The 18,193-nt window shown below is 65.8% G+C and overlaps 1 protein-coding gene across 1 annotated transcript in view; it reads right to left on the bottom strand.

Moving 5' to 3' along the window:
* Nucleotides 1-17,785, bottom strand: part of LOC122545850 (tau-tubulin kinase 1-like) — a 129,007-nt gene extending 111,222 nt beyond the window's left edge. The window contains exons 1-2 of the mRNA XM_087984829.1: nucleotides 17,574-17,785; nucleotides 14,700-14,854 (exon numbers count right to left, since the gene is read on the bottom strand). Coding sequence (XP_087840955.1) covers nucleotides 14,700-14,854; nucleotides 17,574-17,690 — 272 coding nt within the window. The 5' untranslated portion in view covers nucleotides 17,691-17,785. The remainder of the gene's footprint in view (nucleotides 1-14,699; nucleotides 14,855-17,573) is intronic.
* Nucleotides 17,786-18,193: the final 408 nt, after the last annotated feature.

The following is an 18,193-nucleotide window of genomic DNA, read 5'->3' on the forward strand; positions in this document are numbered from 1 at the left end:
GGGGGAAGCGGAGGGGGGGTATGCGGAGGGGGGGGGAAGCGGAGGGGGGGGGAAGCGGAGGGTGGGGGAAGCGGAGGGTGGGGGAAGCGGAGGGGGGGGGAAGCGGAGGGGGGGTATGCGGAGGGGGGGGAAGCGGAGGGGGGGGGAAGCGGAGGGTGGGGGAATCGGAGGGGGGGGGGAGAAGCGGAGGGGGTGGGAATCGGAGGGGGTGGGAATCGGAGGGGGGGGGGAAGCGGAGGGGGGGGGGGAAGCGGAGGGGGGGGAAGCAGAGGAGGGGCGGGAAGCAGAGGAGGGGGGGGAAGCAGAGGAGGGGGGGGAAGCAGAGGAGGGGGGGGAAGCAGAGGAGGGGGGGGAAAGCAGAGGAGGGGGGGAAGCAGAGCAGTGGGGGGAAGCAGAAGAGGGGGGGAAGCAGCGGAGAGAGGGGAAGCAGAGGAGGGGGGAAGCAGAGGGGGGGAAGCAGAGGAGGGGGGGGAAGCAGAGGAGGGGGGGAAGCAGAGGAGGGGGGAAGCAGAGGAGGGGGGAAGCAGAGGAGGGGGGAAGCAGAGGAGGGGGGAAGCAGAGGAGAGAGGGGAAGCAGAGGGGGGGAAGCAGAGGGGGGGAAGCAGAGGGGGGGAAGCAGAGGAGGGGGGGGAAGCAGATGAGGGGGGGGAAGCAGAGGGGGGGGGGGAGAAGCAGAGGAGGGGGGGGAAGCAGAGGAGGGGGGGGAAGCAGAGGAGGGGGGGGGAAGCAGAGGAGGGGGGGGAAGCAGAGGAGGGGGGGGAAGCAGAGGAGGGGGGGGGAAGCAGAGGAGGGGGGGGAAGCAGAGGAGGGGGGGGGAAGCAGAGGAGGAGGGGGGAAGCAGAGGAGGGGGGAAGCAGAGGAGGGGGGAAGCAGAGGAGGGGGGGAAGCAGAGGAGAGAGGGGAAGCAGAGGGGGGAAGCAGAGGGGGGGAAGCAGAGGGGGGGAAGCAGAGGAGGGGGGGAAGCAGAGGAGGGGGGGGAACCAGAGGAGGGGGGAAGCAGAGGAGAGAGGGGAAGCAGGGGGGGGAAGCAGAGGGGGGGAAGCAGAGGAGGGGGGGGAAGCAGAGCGGGGGAAGCAGAGGAGGGGGGGGAAGCAGAGGAGGGGGGGGAAGCAGAGGAGGGGGGGGAAGCAGAGGAGGGGGGGAAGCAGAGGAGGGGGGGAAAAGGAGGGGGGAAGCAGAGGAGGGGGGGAAGCAGAGGAGGGGGGGAAGCAGAGGAGGGGGGGAAGCAGAGGAGGGGGGGGGAAGCAGAGGAGGGGGGGGAAGCAGAGGAGGGGGGGGAAGCAGTGGAGGGGGGGGGAAGCAGTGGAGGGGGGGGAAGCAGAGGGGGGGGGAAGCAGAGGGGGGGGGGAAGCAGAGGGGGGGGGGAAGCAGAGGGGGGGGGGAAGCAGGGGGGGGGGGAAGCAGGGGGGGGGGAGAAGCAGGGGGGGGGGAGAGGGGGTGAAGAGGGGGGGAAGCAGAGGAGGGGGGAAGCGGGGGGGGAAGCGGGGGGGGAAGCGGGGGGGGGGAAGCAGAGGGGGGGGGAAGCAGAGGGGGGGGGGAAGCAGGGGGGGGGGAAGCGGAGGGGGGGGAAGCGGAGGGGGGGGGAAGCGGAGGGGGGGGAAGCGGGGGGGGGGGAAGCGGAGGGGGGGGGGAAGCGGAGGGGGGGGGAAGCGGAGGGGGTGGAAAGCGGGGGGGGAAAGCGGGGGGGGGAAGCAGAGGGGGGGGGGAAGCAGAGGGGGGGGAAGCAGAGGGGGGGGGAAGCCGAGGAGGGGGGGAAGCAGAGGGGGGGGGGGAAGCCGAGGAGGGGGGGAAGCAGAGGGGGGGGGGGAAGCAGAGGGGGGGGGAAAGCAGGGGGGGGGGAAGCAGGGGGTGGGAAGCAGAGGGGGGGAAGCAGGGGGTGGGAAGCAGGGGGTGGGAAGCAGGGGGTGGGAAGCAGGGGGTGGGAAGCAGGGGGTGGGAAGCAGGGGGTGGGAAGCAGGGGGTGGGAAGCAGAGGAGGGGGGGGAAGCAGAGGAGGGGGGGGAAGCAGAGGAGGGGGGGGAAGCAGAGGAGGGGGGGGAGCAGAGGAGGGGGGGGGAGCAGAGGAGGGGGGGGGGAGCAGAGGAGGGGGGGGGGAGCAGAGGAGGGGGGGGGAAGCAGAGGAGGGGAAAGCAGAGGAGGGAGGGGGGAAGCAGAGGAGGGAGGGGAAGCAGAGGAGAGGGGGAAGCAGAGGAGGCGGGTAAGCAGAGGAGGCGGGTAAGCAGAGGAGGGGGGGAAGCAGAGGAGAGGGGGAAGCAGAGGAGAGGGGGAAGCAGAGGAGGGGGGGAAGCAGAGGAGGGGGGGAAGCAGGGGGGGGGAAGCAGGGGGGGGGAAGCAGGGGGGGGGGGAAGCAGGGGGGGGGAAGCGGGGGGGGGGAAGCGGGGGGGGGGAAGCGGGGGGGGAAGCAGGGGGGGGGAAGCAGGGGGTGGGAAGCAGGGGGTGGGAAGCAGGGGGTGGGAAGCAGGGGGTGGGAAGCAGGGGGTGGGAAGCAGGGGGTGGGAAGCAGGGGGTGGGAAGCAGGGGGTGGGAAGCAGAGGAGGGGGGGAAGCAGAGGAGGGGGGGGAAGCAGAGGAGGGGGGGGAAGCAGAGGAGGGGGGGGGAAGCAGAGGAGGGGAAAGCAGAGGAGGGAGGGGGGAAGCAGAGGAGAGGGGGGAAGCAGAGGAGGGAGGGGAAGCAGAGGAGAGGGGAAGCAGAGGAGGCGGGTAAGCAGAGGAGGGGGGGAAGCAGAGGAGAGGGGGAAGCAGAGGAGAGGGGGAAGCAGAGGAGGGGGGGAAGCAGAGGAGGGGGGAAGCAGAGGGGGGGGAAGCAGAGGGGGGGGGAAGCAGAGGGGGGGTAAGCAGGGGGGGGGGAAGCAGAGGAGGGGGGGGAAGCAGAGGAGGGAAGCAGAGGAGGGGGGGGAAGCAGAGGAGGGGGGGAAGCAGAGGAGGGGGGGGAAGCAGAGGAGGGGGGGGAAGCAGAGGAGGGGGGGGGAAGCAGAGGAGGGGGGGGAAGCAGAGGAGGGGGGGGAAGCAGAGGAGGGGGGAAGCAGAGGGGGGGGAAGCAGAGGGGGGGGGAAGCAGAGGGGGGGTAAGCAGGGGGGGGGAAGCAGAGGAGGGGGGGGAAGCAGAGGAGGGAAGCAGAGGAGGGAGGGGGGAAGCAGAGGAGAGGGGGGAAGCAGAGGAGGGAGGGGAAGCAGAGGAGAGGGGAAGCAGAGGAGGCGGGTAAGCAGAGGAGGGGGGGAAGCAGAGGAGAGGGGGAAGCAGAGGAGAGGGGGAAGCAGAGGAGGGGGGGAAGCAGAGGAGGGGGGAAGCAGAGGGGGGGGAAGCAGAGGGGGGGGGAAGCAGAGGGGGGGTAAGCAGGGGGGGGGAAGCAGAGGAGGGGGGGGAAGCAGAGGAGGGAAGCAGAGGAGGGGGGGGAAGCAGAGGAGGGGGGGAAGCAGAGGAGGGGGGGGAAGCAGAGGAGGGGGGGGAAGCAGAGGAGGGGGGGGAAGCAGAGGAGGGGGGGGGAAGCAGAGGAGGGGGGGCAGCAGAGCGGGGAAGCAGAGGAGGGGGGGGAAGCAGAGGAGGGGGGGGAAGCAGAGGGGGGGGGGGAAGCAGAGGGGGGGGGAGAAGCAGAGGTGGGGGGGGAAGCAGAGGAGGGGGGGAAGCAGAGGAGGGGGGGGAAGCAGAGGAGGGGGGGAAGCAGAGGAGGGGGGAGAAGCAGAGGAGGGGGGAGAAGCAGAGGAGGGGGGGGAAGCAGAGGAGGGGGGGGGAAGCAGAGGAGGGAGGGGGGGAAGCAGAGGAGGGAGGGGGGGAAGCAGAGGAGGGAGGGGGGGAAGCAGAGGAGGGAGGGGGGGAAGCAGAGGAGGGAGGGGGGAAGCAGAGGAGAGAGGGGAAGCAGAGGAGAGGGGGAAGCAGAGGAGAGGGGGAAGCAGAGGAGAGGGGGAAGCAGAGGAGGGGGGGAAGCAGAGGAGGGGGGGAAGCAGAGGAGGGGGGGAAGCAGAGGAGGGGGGGAAGCAGAGGAGGGGGGGGAAGCAGAGGAGGGGGGGGAAGCAGAGGGGGGGGGAAGCAGAGGGGGGGGGGGAAGCAGAGGGGGGGGGAAGCAGGGGGGGGGGGGGAAGCAGAGGGGGGGGGAAGCAGAGGAGGGGGGGAAGCAGAGGAGGGGGGGGAAGCAGAGGAGGGGGGGGAAGCAGAGGAGGGGGGGAAAGCAGAGGAGGGGGGGAAGCAGAGGAGGGGGGGGGGAAGCAGAGGAGGGGGGGGAAGCAGAGGAGGGGGGGGAAGCAGAGGAGGGGGGGGAAGCAGAGGAGGGGAAAGCAGAGGGGGGAAGCAGAGGGGGGGGAAGCAGAGGAGGGGGGGAAGCAGAGGGGGGGGAAGCAGAGGGGGGGAAGAGCAGAGGGGAGAGGGGGGGGAAAGCAGGGGGGGGAGCAGAGGGGGGGGAAGCAGAGGAGAGGGGGAAGCAGAGGAGGGGGGGAAGCAGAGGAGGGGGGGAAGCAGGGGGGGGGGGAAGCAGAGGGGGGGGGGAAGCAGAGGGGGGGGGAAGCAGAGGGGGGGGAAGCAGAGGGGGGGTAAGCAGGGGGGGGGTAAGCAGGGGGGGGGGAAGCAGAGGAGGGGGGGAAGCAGAGGAGGGGGGGAAGCAGAGGAGGGGGGGGAAGCAGAGGAGGGGGGGGAAGCAGAGGAGGGGGGGGAAGCAGAGGAGGGGGGGAAGCAGAGGAGGGGGGGAAGCAGAGGAGGGGGGGGAAGCAGAGGAGGGGGGGGGAAGCAGAGGAGGGTGGGGAAGCAGAGGAGGGGGGGGGAAGCAGAGGGGGGGGAAAGCAGAGGGGGGGGAAAGCAGAGGGGGGGGAAAGCAGAGGGGGGGGGAAAGCAGAGGGGGGGGGAAAGCAGAGGGGGGGAAAAGCAGAGGGGGGGAAAAGCAGAGGGGGGGAAAAGCAGAGGGGGGGGGAAAGCAGAGGGGGGGGAAAGCAGAGGGAAGGAAGAGCAGAGGGGAGGGGGGGGAAAGCAGAGGGGGGGGGAAGCAGAGGGGGGGTAAGCAGGGGGGGGGAAGCAGAGGAGGGGGGGGAAGCAGAGGAGGGAAGCAGAGGAGGGGGGGGAAGCAGAGGAGGGGGGGAAGCAGAGGAGGGGGGGGAAGCAGAGGAGGGGGGGGAAGCAGAGGAGGGGGGGGAAGCAGAGGAGGGGGGGGGAAGCAGAGGAGGGGGGGAAGCAGAGCGGGGAAGCAGAGGAGGGGGGGGAAGCAGAGGAGGGGGGGGAAGCAGAGGGGGGGGGGGAAGCAGAGGGGGGGGGGAAGCAGAGGTGGGGGGGGGAAGCAGAGGAGGGGGGGAAGCAGAGGAGGGGGGGGAAGCAGAGGAGGGGGGGAAGCAGAGGAGGGGGGAGAAGCAGAGGAGGGGGGAGAAGCAGAGGAGGGGGGGGAAGCAGAGGAGGGGGGGGGAAGCAGAGGAGGGAGGGGGGGAAGCAGAGGAGGGAGGGGGGGAAGCAGAGGAGGGAGGGGGGGAAGCAGAGGAGGGAGGGGGGGAAGCAGAGGAGGGAGGGGGGAAGCAGAGGAGAGAGGGGAAGCAGAGGAGAGGGGGAAGCAGAGGAGAGGGGGAAGCAGAGGAGGGGGGGAAGCAGAGGAGGGGGGGAAGCAGAGGAGGGGGGGAAGCAGAGGAGGGGGGGGAAGCAGAGGAGGGGGGGGAAGCAGAGGGGGGGGGAAGCAGAGGGGGGGGGAAGCAGAGGGGGGGGGAAGCAGAGGAGGGGGGGAAGCAGAGGAGGGGGGGGAAGCAGAGGAGGGGGGGGAAGCAGAGGAGGGGGGGAAAGCAGAGGAGGGGGGGAAGCAGAGGAGGGGGGGGGGGAAGCAGAGGAGGGGGGGGAAGCAGAGGAGGGGGGGGAAGCAGAGGAGGGGGGGGAAGCAGAGGAGGGGGGGGAAGCAGAGGAGGGGAAAGCAGAGGGGGGGGAAGCAGAGGAGGGGGGGAAGCAGAGGGGGGGGAAGCAGAGGGGGGGAAGAGCAGAGGGGAGAGGGGGGGGAAAGCAGGGGGGGGAGCAGAGGGGGGGGAAGCAGAGGAGAGGGGGAAGCAGAGGAGGGGGGGAAGCCGAGGAGGGGGGGAAGCAGAGGAGGGGGGGAAGCAGGGGGGGGGGGAAGCAGAGGGGGGGGGGAAGCAGAGGGGGGGGGAAGCAGAGGGGGGGGAAGCAGAGGGGGGGAAAGCAGGGGGGGGGGGAAGCAGAGGAGGGGGGGAAGCAGAGGAGGGGGGGAAGCAGAGGAGGGGGGGGAAGCAGAGGAGGGGGGGGAAGCAGAGGAGGGGGGGGAAGCAGAGGAGGGGGGGAAGCAGAGGAGGGGGGGAAGCAGAGGAGGGGGGGAAGCAGAGGAGGGGGGGGGAAGCAGAGGAGGGTGGGGAAGCAGAGGAGGGGGGGGGAAGCAGAGGGGGGGGGAAGCAGAGGGGGGGGAAAGCAGAGGGGGGGGAAAGCAGAGGGGGGGGGAAAGCAGAGGGGGGGGGGAAAGCAGAGGGGGGGAAAAGCAGAGGGGGGGAAAAGCAGAGGGGGGGAAAAGCAGAGGGGGGGGGAAAGCAGAGGGGGGGGAAAGCAGAGGGAAGGAAGAGCAGAGGGGAGGGGGGGGAAAGCAGAGGGGGGGGGGAAGCAGAGGGGGGGGAAGCAGAGGGGGTGGGGGAGAGAAGCAGAGGTGGGGAAGCCGGGGGGGAAGCCGAGGGGGGGTGAAGCAGAGGAGAGAGGGGAAGCGGGGAGGGGGGGGGGGGGGGGGAAGCAGAGGGGGGGGAAGCAGAGGAGGGAGGGGAAGCAGAAGAGGGGGGGAAAGCAGAGAAGGGGGGGAAAGTAGGTAGAGAAGGGGGGGAAAGCAGAGAAGGGGGGGAAAGCAGAGAAGGGGGGGGAAAGCAGAGAAGGGGGGGGAAAGCAGAGGAGGGGTGGGAAGCAGAGGAGGGGTGGGAAGCAGAGGAGGGGGGGGGAACAGAGGAGTGGGGGGAACAGAGGAGGGGGGGAAACAGAGGAGGGGGGGAAACAGAGGAGGGGGGGAAACAGAGGAGGGGGGGAAGCAGAGGAGGGGGGGAAGCAGAGGAGGGGGGGAAGCAGAGGAGGGGGGGAAGCAGAGGAGGGGGGGGAAGCAGAGGGGGGGGAAGCAGAGGGGGGGGAAGCAGAGGGGGGGGGAAGCAGAGGGGGGTAAGCAGAGGGGGGGGAAGCAGAGGAGGGGGGGAAGCAGAGGAGGGGGGGGAAGCAGAGGAGGGGGGGGAAGCAGAGGAGGGGGAAAGCAGAGGGGGGGAAGCAGAGGGGGGGGGAAGCAGAGTAGGGGGGGGAAGCAGAGGGGGGGGAAGCAGAGGGGGGGAAGAGCAGAGGGGAGAGGGGGGGGGAAAGCAGGGGGGGGAGCAGAGGGGGGGGAAGCAGAGGAGAGGGGGAAGCAGAGGAGGGGGGGAAGCAGGGGGGTGGGGAAGCAGAGGGGGGGGGGAAGCAGAGGGGGGGGGAAGCAGAGGGGGGGGGAAGCAGAGGGGGGGTAAGCAGAGGGGGGGTAAGCAGAGGGGGGGTAAGCAGAGGAGGGGGGTAAGCAGAGGAGGGGGGGAAGCAGAGGAGGGGGGGGAAGCAGAGGAGGGGGGGGAAGCAGAGGAGGGGGGGGGAAGCAGAGGAGGGGGGGGAAGCAGAGGGGGGGAGCAGAGGGGGGGGGAGCAGAGGGGGGGGAAGCAGAGGGGGGGGAAGCAGAGGGGGGGGAAGCAGAGGGGGTGGGGGAGAGAAGCAGAGGTGGGGAAGCCGGGGGGGAAGCCGAGGGGGGGTGAAGCAGAGGAGAGAGGGGCAGCGGGGAGGGGGGGGGGGGGGGGGGAAGCAGAGGGGGGGAAGCAGAGGAGGGAGGGGAAGCAGACGAGGGGGGGAAAGCAGAGAAGGGGGGGAAAGTAGAGAAGGGGGGGAAAGCAGAGAAGGGGGGGAAAGCAGAGAAGGGGGGGGAAAGCAGAGAAGGGGGGGGGAAGCAGAGGAGGGGTGGGAAGCAGAGGAGGGGGGGGGAACAGAGGAGTGGGGGGAACAGAGGAGGGGGGGAACAGAGGAGGGGGGGGGAACAGAGGAGGGGGGGAAACAGAGGAGGGGGGGAAACAGAGGAGGGGGGGAAGCAGAGGAGGGGGGGAAGCAGAGGAGGGGGGGAAGCAGAGAAGGGGGGAAGCAGAGGAGGGGGGGCGCAGAGGGGGGGAAGCAGGGGGGGGGAGCAGAGGTGGGGGGAAGCAGAGGAGGGGGGGAAGCAGAGAAGGGGGGGAAGCAGAGAAGGGGGGGAAGCAGAGAAGGGGGGGAAGCAGAGGGGGGGGAAAGCAGAGGGGGGGGAGCAGAGGGGGGGGGAAGCAGAGGAGGGGGGGGAGAGAAGCAGAGGTGGGGAAGCCGGGGGGGAAGCCGAGGGGGGGGGAAGCCGAGGGGGGGGGGGAAGCGGGGGGGGAAGCAGGGGGGGGAAGCGGGGGAGCAGAGGAGGGGGGGAAGCGGGGAGGGGGGGGGGAAAGCAGAGGAGAGAGGGGAAGCAGAGGAGGGGGGGGGGGAAGCAGAGGAGGGGGGGGGAAGCAGAGGAGGGGGGGGGGAAGCAGAGGAGGGGGGGGGGAAGCAGAGGAGGGAGGGGAAGCAGAGGAGGGAGGGGAAGCAGACGAGGGGGGGGAAGCAGAGGAGGGGGGGGAAGAGGAGAAGGGGGGGGCAGAAGAGAAGGGGGGGGGAAGCAGAGGAGGGGGGGGAAGCAGAGGAGGGGGGGGAAGCAGAGGAGGGGGGGGAAGCAGAGGAGGGGGGGGAAGCAGAGGAGGGGGGGAAAGCAGAGAAGGGGGGGAAAGCAGAGAAGGGGGGGAAAGCAGAGAAGGGGGGGAAAGCAGAGAAGGGGGGGAAGCAGAGGAGGGGGGAGGAAGCAGAGGAGGGGGGGGAAGCAGAGGAGGGGGGGAAGCAGAGGAGGGGGGGAAGCAGAGAAGGGGGGGAAGCAGAGGGGGGGGGAAGCAGAGGAGGGGGGGAAGCAGAGGGGGGGGAAGCAGAGGGGGGGGAAGCAGAGGGGGGGGGGAAGCAGAGGTGGGGGGAAGCAGAGGAGGGGGGGAAGCAGAGGAGGGGGAGAAGCGGGGGGGGAAGCAGAGGGGGGGGAAGCAGAGGGGGGGGAAGCAGGGGGGGGGAAGCAGGGGGGGGGAAGCAGGGGGGGGAAAGCAGGGGGGTGAAGCAGAGGAGAGGGGGAAGCAGAGAGGAGGAGAAGCAGAGGGGGGGGAAGCAGAGGGGGGGAAGCAGAGGGGGGGGAAGCAGAGGGGGGGGGGAGCAGAGGAGGGGGGGAAGCAGAAGAGGGGGGGAAGCAGCGGAGAGAGGGGAAGCAGAGGAGGGGGGAAGCAGAGGGGGGGGGGAAGCAGAGGAGGGGGGGAAGCAGAGGAGGGGGGGAAGCAGAGGAGGGGGGGAAGCAGAGGAGGGGGGGAAGCAGAGGAGAGAGGGGGAAGCAGAGGAGAGAGGGGGAAGCAGAAGAGAGGGGGAAGCAGAGGAGGGGGGGGAAGCAGAGGAGGGGGGGGAAGCAGAGGAGGGGGGGGAAGCAGAGGAGGGGGGGTAGCAGAGGGGGGGGGGAAGCAGAGGGGGGGGGGAAGCAGAGGGGGGGGGGAAGCAGAGCAGGGGGGGGAAGCAGAGCAGGGGGGGAAGCAGAGGAGGGGGGGAAGCAGAGCAGGGGGGGGAAGCAGAGGAGGGGGGAAGCAGGGGGTGGGAAGCAGGGGGTGGGAAGCAGGGGGTGGGAAGCAGGGGGTGGGAAGCAGGGGTGGGAAGCAGGGGGGGGGGAAGCGGGGGGGGGGAAGCAGGGGGGGGGAAGCAGGGGGGGGGAAGCAGGGGGGGGGAAGCAGGGGGGGGGAAGCAGGGGGGGGGAAGCAGAGGGGTGGGAAGTAGGGGGTGGGAAGCAGGGGGTGGGAAGCAGGGGGTGGGAAGCAGGGGGTGGGAAGCAGGGGGTGGGAAGCAGGGGGTGGGAAGCAGGGGGTGGGAAGCAGGGGGTGGGAAGCAGGGGGTGGGAAGCAGGGGGTGGGAAGCAGGGGGTGGGAAGCAGGGGGTGGGAAGCAGGGGGTGGGAAGCAGGGGGTGGGAAGCAGGGGGTGGGAAGCAGGGGGTGGGAAGCAGGGGGTGGGAAGCAGCGGGTGGGAAGCAGCGGGTGGGAAGCAGCGGGTGGGAAGCAGGGGGTGGGAAGCAGGGGGTGGGAAGCAGCGGGGTGGGAAGCAGGGGGTGGGAAGCAGGGGGTGGGAAGCAGGGGGTGGGAAGCAGGGGGTGGGAAGCAGGGGGTGGGAAGCAGGGGGTGGGAAGCAGGGGGTGGGAAGCAGGGGGTGGGAAGCAGAGGAGGGGGGGGGGAAGCAGAGAGGGGGGGGGAAGCAGAGGAGGGGGGGGAGCAGAGGAGGGGGGGGAAGCAGAGGAGGGGGGGGAAGCAGAGGAGGGGGGGAAACAGAAGAGGGGGGGAAACAGAGGAGGGGGGAAACAGAGGAGGGGGGGAAACAGAGGAGGGGGGGAAACAGAGGAGGGGGGAAACAGAGGAGGGGGGGAAACAGAGGAGGGGGGGAAACAGAGGAGGGGGGCAGCAGGGGGGGGAAGCAGGGGGGGGGAAGCAGGGGGGGGGAGCATGGGGGGGGGAAGCAGAGGAGGGGGAAGCAGAGGAGGGGGGGTGAGCAGAGGAGGGGGGTGAGCAGAGGAGGGGGGTGAGCAGAGAAGGGGGGTGAGCAGAGGAGGGGGGGAGCAGAGGAGGGGGGGAGCAGAGGAGGGGGGGAGCAGAGGAGGGGGGTGAGCAGAGGAGGGGGGTGAGCAGAGGAGGGGGGTGAGCAGAGGAGGGGGGTGAGCAGAGGAGGGGGGGAGCAGAGGAGGGGGGGAGCAGAGGAGGGGGGGGAGCAGAGGAAGGGGGGGAGCAGAGGAGGGGGGGAGCAGAGGAGGGGGGGAGCAGAGGGGGGGGGGAGCAGAGGAGGGGGGGGAGCAGAGGAGGGGGGGAGCAGAGGAGGGGGGGAGCAGAGGAGGGGGGGAGCAGAGGAGGGGGGGAGCAGAGGAGGGGGTGAGGCAGAGGAGGGGGGAAGCAGAGGAGGGGGGAAGCAGAGGAGGGGGGGGAAGCAGAGGAGGGGGGGGAAGCAGAGGAGGGGGGAAGCAGAGGAGGGGGGGAAAGCGGAGGGGGGGGAAGCGGAGGGGGGGGAAGGAGGGGGGGAAAGCGGAGGGGGGGGAAAGCGGAGGGGGGGGGAAAGCAGTGGGGGGGAAAGCAGTGGGGGGGAAAGCAGTGGGGGGGAAAGCAGTGGGGGGGAAAGCAGTGGGGGGGAAAGCAGTGGGGGGGAAAGCAGTGGGGGGGAAAGCAGTGGGGGGGGAAAGCAGAGGGGGGGAAAGCAGAGGGGGGGAAAGCAGAGGGGGGAAAGCAGAGGGGGGGAAAGCAGAGGGGGGAAAGCAGTGGGGGGGAAAGCAGTGGGGGGGAAAGCAGAGGGGGGGAAAGCAGAGGGGGGGAAAGCAGAGGGGGGGAAAGCAGAGGGGGGGAAAGCAGAGGGGGGGAAAGCAGAGGGGGGGAAAGCAGAGGGGGGGAAAGCAGAGGGGGGGAAAGCAGAGTGGGGGGAAAGCAGGGGGGGGAAGCAGAGGGGGGGGAAGCAGAGGGGGGGGAAGCAGGGGAGGGTGGGGGGGGAAGCAGGGGAGGGTGGGGGGGAAGCAGTGGAGGGTGGGGGGGGAAGCAGGGGAGGGTGGGGGGGAAGCAGGGGAGGGTGGGGGGGAAGCAGAGGAGGGTGGGGGGAAGCAGGGGAGGGTGGGGGGGGAAGCAGAGGAGGGTGGGGGGGGAAGCAGAGGAGGGTGGGGAGGGGAAGCAGAGGAGGGTGGGGAGGGGAAGCAGAGGAGGGTGGGGAGGGGAAGCAGAGGAGGGTGGGGAGGGGAAGCAGAGGAGGGTGGGGAGGGGAAGCAGAGGAGGGTGGGGAGGGGAAGCAGAGGAGGGTGGGGAGGGGAAGCAGAGGAGGGTGGGGAGGGGAAGCAGAGGAGGGTGGGGAGGGGAAGCAGAGGAGGGTGGGGAGGGGAAGCAGAGGAGGGTGGGGAGGGAAAGCAGAGGAGGGTGGGGAGGGGAAGCAGAGGAGGGTGGGGAGGGGTGGGGGTGGGGGTGGGGGTGGGGGTGGAGGTGGAAGAGAGGGGGGTAAGGCCAAGGAGAGGGGGGAGGCAGAGGAGAGGGGGGTGGCTGAGGAGGGGGTGGGAGGCCATCGAGAGAGAAAAACCAGGAAATGATCAGCCAGTTAGTCTAACCTCAGTGGGTTGGGAGGGGGGGGGGGGCACTACTGGAAGTGACTCCAAGGGACTAATCTGCATTTGGAGTGGCAGAGATTAATCACAAACAGCCAACACAGTTTTTCTGAAGGGCAGGTCATCTCTGAGCATTTTCCCAGAGGTCACCAAACATGTACATGAGGACAACACTTCTGAAGTGGTCGACTTGGACTTCAGGAAGACCCTGCTCAGGACCCAAGGAAATTGGGCAAATCTGATCTAGAATTGGCTGTCAAAAAGCAGAGAGTGATGACAAAACCAGAAACGTCTAGAAAAGCTCAGCCAGGTCTAGCAGCATTTGTGAAGAGAAATCAGAGTTACCGTTTCAGGTCCAGTGACCCTGCCTGAGAACCTGATGCTGCCAGACCTGCTGAGCTTTGCCAGCAACGACTGGTTGTTGTTTCTGATTTACAATATCCACAGTTCTTTCAGCTTTTATTTAGCAGAGGGTGATGGTCAAGGGCTATGCTTGCGACTGGAAGGTTGTGTCCAGTGGGGTCCCACAGGTTTCAGTCTTGGGACCCTTGCTGTTTGTGGTTTTATATAATGATTTAAATATAGGAGGATTCTTCAGTAAATTTGCAGATAATACAAAAATTAGCAGTGTGGTAAATATTGAGGATGACGGGGGATTGAAACAGGCTGGTGAGATGGACTGCTTAGTGGCAAATAGAAACCAATCTGGATAAATTCAAGGAGATGCACTTTAACAGGACAAACAAGGCAAGGGAATACACGACAGATAGGAGGACCCTGGGAAGTACTGGGGACCAGAGGGGCCTAGGTGTGTATGGACACTGGCCCCTTAGGGTTTCAGGACAGTGCATAAAGTGGTGACTTGTCTTTCTGAGCTCAAGAGCAGGGAGGTGAGGCTGGATCTGAAGAAAGTGTCGGTTAGGCCACAGGGAGAGGAATGTGTGCAGTTCTGGAATCCACATTCTGGGAGGGGTGTGTTCACACTGGAGAGTAGGTAGAGGGAGATTTCCCAGGATGTTGCCTGGGCTGGACAGTTTCAGTGATGGAGAGAGATTGGACAGATTGGGTGTGTTTTCCTGAGGGCGGAGGAGTCTGAGAGAGGAACAGGATAGAGACGTGTAAAACTCTGAAGGACAGAAGTGGGGAAGACGGAAAGACTAATGATCAATAGGCACAGATTTAACATAAGGTGCAGGGGGGTTTAAAAGTGATAGAATCATTAAATCCCGACAGTGTAGAAGCAGGCCATTCGGCCCGTCGAGTCCACACTGACCCTCTGAAGAGATTTCCACCCAGACCCATTCCCTGACCGTTTCCTTGTAACCCTGCATTTCCTACAGCTAACCAACCTAACCTGCACATCTCTGGACATTACAGGTAATTTCTCATGGCCAAATCACCTGACCTGCACGTCTTTAGATTATGGGAGGAAACTGGAGCACCTGGAGGAAACCCACGCAGACACGGGGAGAATGTGCAAACTCCACACAGTCAGTCACCTGAGGCTGGAATCGAACCCAGGTCCCTGGTGCTGTGAGGCAGCAGTGCTAACCACTGAGCCAGTGAGGAGAATCATTTCACCCAGAGGGTGTTGGAAAGCTGAAATTCACTGCCTGTCAGGTGGGAGAGACAGAAACTGTCATCACAACAGAGCAGTATTTCGATGTACACTTGTGATACCATAGGCAGACAAGGGTACAGGTCCAGTGCTTGGAAACAGGATTAGAGCAGTTAGCTGGCTGCTGGTGACAGGCACTAATGTGATGGGCTGAATGTGCCCAGTATAACCCTCATTCCTGATGAAGAGCTGCTCTCCTGCCCCTCAGATGCTGCCTGACCTGCTGTGCTGTTCCAGCATCACACACTCGACTGTAATCTGCAGCATCTGCCCTCCTCACTTTCTCCAAGTATAACCTTGGTACTTTTCTGTGTGTCATTTTCCGTTGTGAGAAAGGAGCTGATGAGGAGTTTTTCCTCAGGATGTGCTGGCCATGCAGCCTAACCTTCTGGGACTCAGGCATGATCCTCTGCATCTCCAACCCTCTGCAAGCTGACCCTCCTTGTTTGTTGTTCTTGCCAAACTGGATAATTGCACATTTTCCCATGAAGTGCTCCATTTGCCACATCGTTGTCCACCCTCCCAGGCTCTCTCTGTTTAATCTGGGATGTACGTTTGACCAACAGCTCCAGAACTGTCCTTGATCTGAGGGCTGGCTGGGGGCATTTCAGAGGGCAGTTAGGAGTTACCCACATTGCTGTGGGTTTGGAGTCACAAGGAGGCTAGACCACAGAAGGAAGGCAGATTTCATTTCCCAAAGGACAATACTGGAGCAAAAAGGCTTCTCCAACAATCAACGATAGCTCTGTGGCGTTGGATACACAGACTACCTACTAATTTCACTTTTTAACCAAGAGGACATTTCATGCAGACTACCTCCAAATCCTTGTACCCAGCTCCCACAGCCAGACCCACACATACACACACACCTCCCGAAACACGAGCACTCAGCTCTCTATCAACACTTCCCTGAGCTGGGCCACAAACTGCTCCAAGCTGCACACTCGCTGAAAACTCTTCAAGACCTGCTCACCGTTTCTCCACGCCGTCTCCGCGAGCGTCAGCCGTGGAAAGCCTGTCTGACTCTGGGCTGTTGACCCGCCGATACCTCAGTGATGGCTGCCGCTCAGGCCCTGGGGAGCTGGGACACGGCCCTCTGCTCAGCTCTTCATCCAACATACACTGCGTCTGTACCGACAGAGACATGGCACAGTTAATTCAACTACTCCTACTGGGACACACCGACTGCACCTACATCAGTCAGTGTTACTGTTCCCAGCGCCTCACATTGTCACTCTAACCCCATTCCCCCCCCGCCTCCCAGTGCGCTCTGTTACTGACTGTATCTCTACTGACGTTAATCCAGCTCCCTCACACTCTCATTCAGTAACCCCTCTCCCCTCCCCAGTGCCCTGTGTTACTGACTGTATCTCTACTGACGTTAATCCAGCTCCCTCACACTGTCACTCAGCAACCCCTCTCCCTCCCAGTGTCCTGTGTTACTGACTGTATCTCTACTGACGTTAATCCAGCTCCCTCACACTGTCACTCAGCAACCCCTCTCCCTCCCAGTGTCCTGTGTTACTGACTGTATCTCTACTGACGTTAATCCAGCTCCCTCACACTCAGTAACCCCTATCCCCCCAGTGCCCTATGTTACTGACTGTATCTCTACTGATGTTAATCCAACTCCCTCACACTGTCACTCAGTAACCCCTCTCCCCCCCAGCGCCCTGTGTCACTGACTGTATCTCTGCTGATGTTAATCCAGTTCCTTCACACTGTCACTCAGTAACCCCTCTCCCTCCCAGCACCCCGTGTTACTGACTGTATCTCTGCTGATGTTAATCCAGCTCCCTAACACTGTCACTCAGTAACCCCTCTCCCTCCCAGTGCCCTGTGTTACTGACTGTATCACTGCTGATGTTAATCCAGTTCCTTCACACTGTCACTCAGTAACCCCTCTCCCTCCCAGTGCCCTGTGTCACTGACTGTATCTCTGCTGATGTTAATCCAGCTCCCTCACACTGTCACTCAGTAACCCCTCTCCCTCCCAGCGCCCTGTGTTACTGACTGTATCACTGCTGATGTTTATCCAGCTCCCTCACACTGTCACTCAGTAACCCCTCTCCCTCCCAGTGCCCTGTGTTACTGACTGTATCTCTGCTGATGTTAATCCAGCTCCCTCACACAGTCACTCAGTAACCCCTCTTCCTCCCAGGGCCCTGTGTTACTGACTGTATCTCTGCTGATGTTAATCCAGCTCCCTCACACAGTCACTCAGTGGAATCTCTTGCATGTTCACTGACATCCCCTCACCCACCAGCTGTTTTTGCTGCTGCTATCTTTCGGTTTATATCCTTGTTTGGACTCTCAGCACCCCCTCCTCACCCCTGCTCTGCTCTCTGTTATAGCAGCCACCCCCGATACCATCCCCATCTCTCCAGCAGCCATCCCCTCCCTGACCGCACTAACCCCAGAGTTATGCAGTCATCCTGAACGACTCTGTGATTATTAGGGTCAGGGAAACAGACCCTTCGCCTCAACCAATCCATGCGGACCATGTTCCCAAACTAAATGAGTCCCACTTGCCTGCTCCTGGTCCATTTCCCTCCAATTTACTAACATCCTTCCGACAGCAGGATGGCCAGAACTGGGCACCATTGCACCGTCTGCTGTCCCCCAGCATGTCCCCTTCCCCCGTCCCCACGGACACATCACCTATCAACCCACTCCCACCCCCAGCATGTCCCCTTCCCACGGACACATCACCCATCACCCCACCCCCACCCCCAGCATGTCCCCTTCCCCCGTCCCCACGGACACATCACCCATCACCCCACCCCCACCGACAACCCCCACCCCCAGCATGTCCCCTTCCCCAGTCCCCACGGACACATCATCCATCACCCCACCCCCACCATGTCCCTTCCCTCAGACACATCACCCATCACCCCACCCCCACCCCCACCCCCACCGACAACCCCCACCCCCAGCATGTCCCCTTCCCCCGTCCCCACGGACACATCACGCCACCCCCACCCCCACCCCCACCGACAACCCCCACCCCCAGCATGTCCCCTTCCCCCGTCCCCACGGACACATCACCCATCACCCCACCCCCACCCCCAGCATGTCCCCTTCCCCCGTCCCCACGGACACATCACCCATCACCCCACCCCCAACCCCAGCATGTCCCCTTCCCCAGTCCCCACGGACACATCATCCATCACCCCACCCCCACCATGTCCCTTCCCTCAGACACATCACCCATCACCCCACCCCCACCCCCACCCCCACCGACAACCCCCACCCCCAGCATGTCCCCTTCCCCCGTCCCCACGGACACATCACCCATCACCCCACCCCCAACCCCAGCATGTCCCCTTCCCCCGTCCCCACGGACACATCACCCATCACCCCACCCCCCAGCCCCAGCATGTCCCCTTCCCCCGTCCCCACGGACACATCACCCATCACCCCACCCCCCAGCCCCAGCATGTCCCCTTCCCCCGTCCCCACGGACACATCACCCATCACCCCACCCCTACACCCAGCATGTCCCCTTCCCCCGTACCCACAGACACATCACCCATCACCCTACCCCCACCCCCAGCATGTCCCCTTCCTCCGTCCCTACAGACATGTCACCTATCACCACCCCCCACCATGTTCCCTTCCCCCGTCCCCATAGACGTCACCACCCCACTCCCCAGCATGTCCCTTTCCCCGCAGACACAACACCCCACACCCACTTCCCCCGTCACCACAGACATGACACCCATCTCCCACACCTGTCTTTCCCCTGGCAGTCACCTACCTCTCCCCACCCCTGACATAAGCACCCCCCCACCCCCAGTTCCTCCACCACCCTGTCCCTGTTCCCCTCCCCCTCCCCAACCGTTACCTTGCTGATACTGATTCGCAGTTTGTTCCTGTTAATGTCCGTCTCATCCCAGCCCTCGGTTTCGAAGACCAGGTTGGGTGGGACTGCGCTGCTGTCGGCTGGTTTTCCGGGTAACATCGGGGGAGCATTCTCCTGGTCACTCAGATGCTCATCCTGTAGGACATCATCCGTGTTCTCGCGGAGCACGTCACCCGGTACGGGGGTCACGTTAATTACCCTGGAACAGAAGAGGTTACCAGCTGCTGCTCAGCTTGGGGCACCACGCCACACTGCCTGGAGCGCACGGGGGGATGGGCAGGCCCGGGATGGGAGTGAGCGACCGGGGGGGGGGGAGGGCAGACCGGGGACCGGGAGGGGCAAAGAATCGGGTGGGGGGAGGAGCAGACAACGGGAGCAGGGTGGGGGGGAAAGACACTGGGCGGGGGATGGGGGGGGGGGAAACAGAGACTGGGTGGGGCGGTGGAGAATGGAGATGGGGGGGGGGGACAGAGACTGAGGCAGGGGATAGAGACTGAAGGGGGGGGGAAAAGAGACTGAGAGACGGGGGGAAAAGAGACTGAGAGACGGGGGGAAAAGAGACTGAGAGACGGGGGGAAAAGAGACTGAGAGACGGGGGAACA

This window comes from Chiloscyllium plagiosum, unplaced genomic scaffold (assembly GCF_037043375.1).
Source record: "Chiloscyllium plagiosum isolate Xiang-an unplaced genomic scaffold, Cpla_swu_hap1 HiC_scaffold_3, whole genome shotgun sequence".
NCBI classification, from domain to species: Eukaryota; Metazoa; Chordata; class Chondrichthyes; order Orectolobiformes; family Hemiscylliidae; genus Chiloscyllium; species Chiloscyllium plagiosum.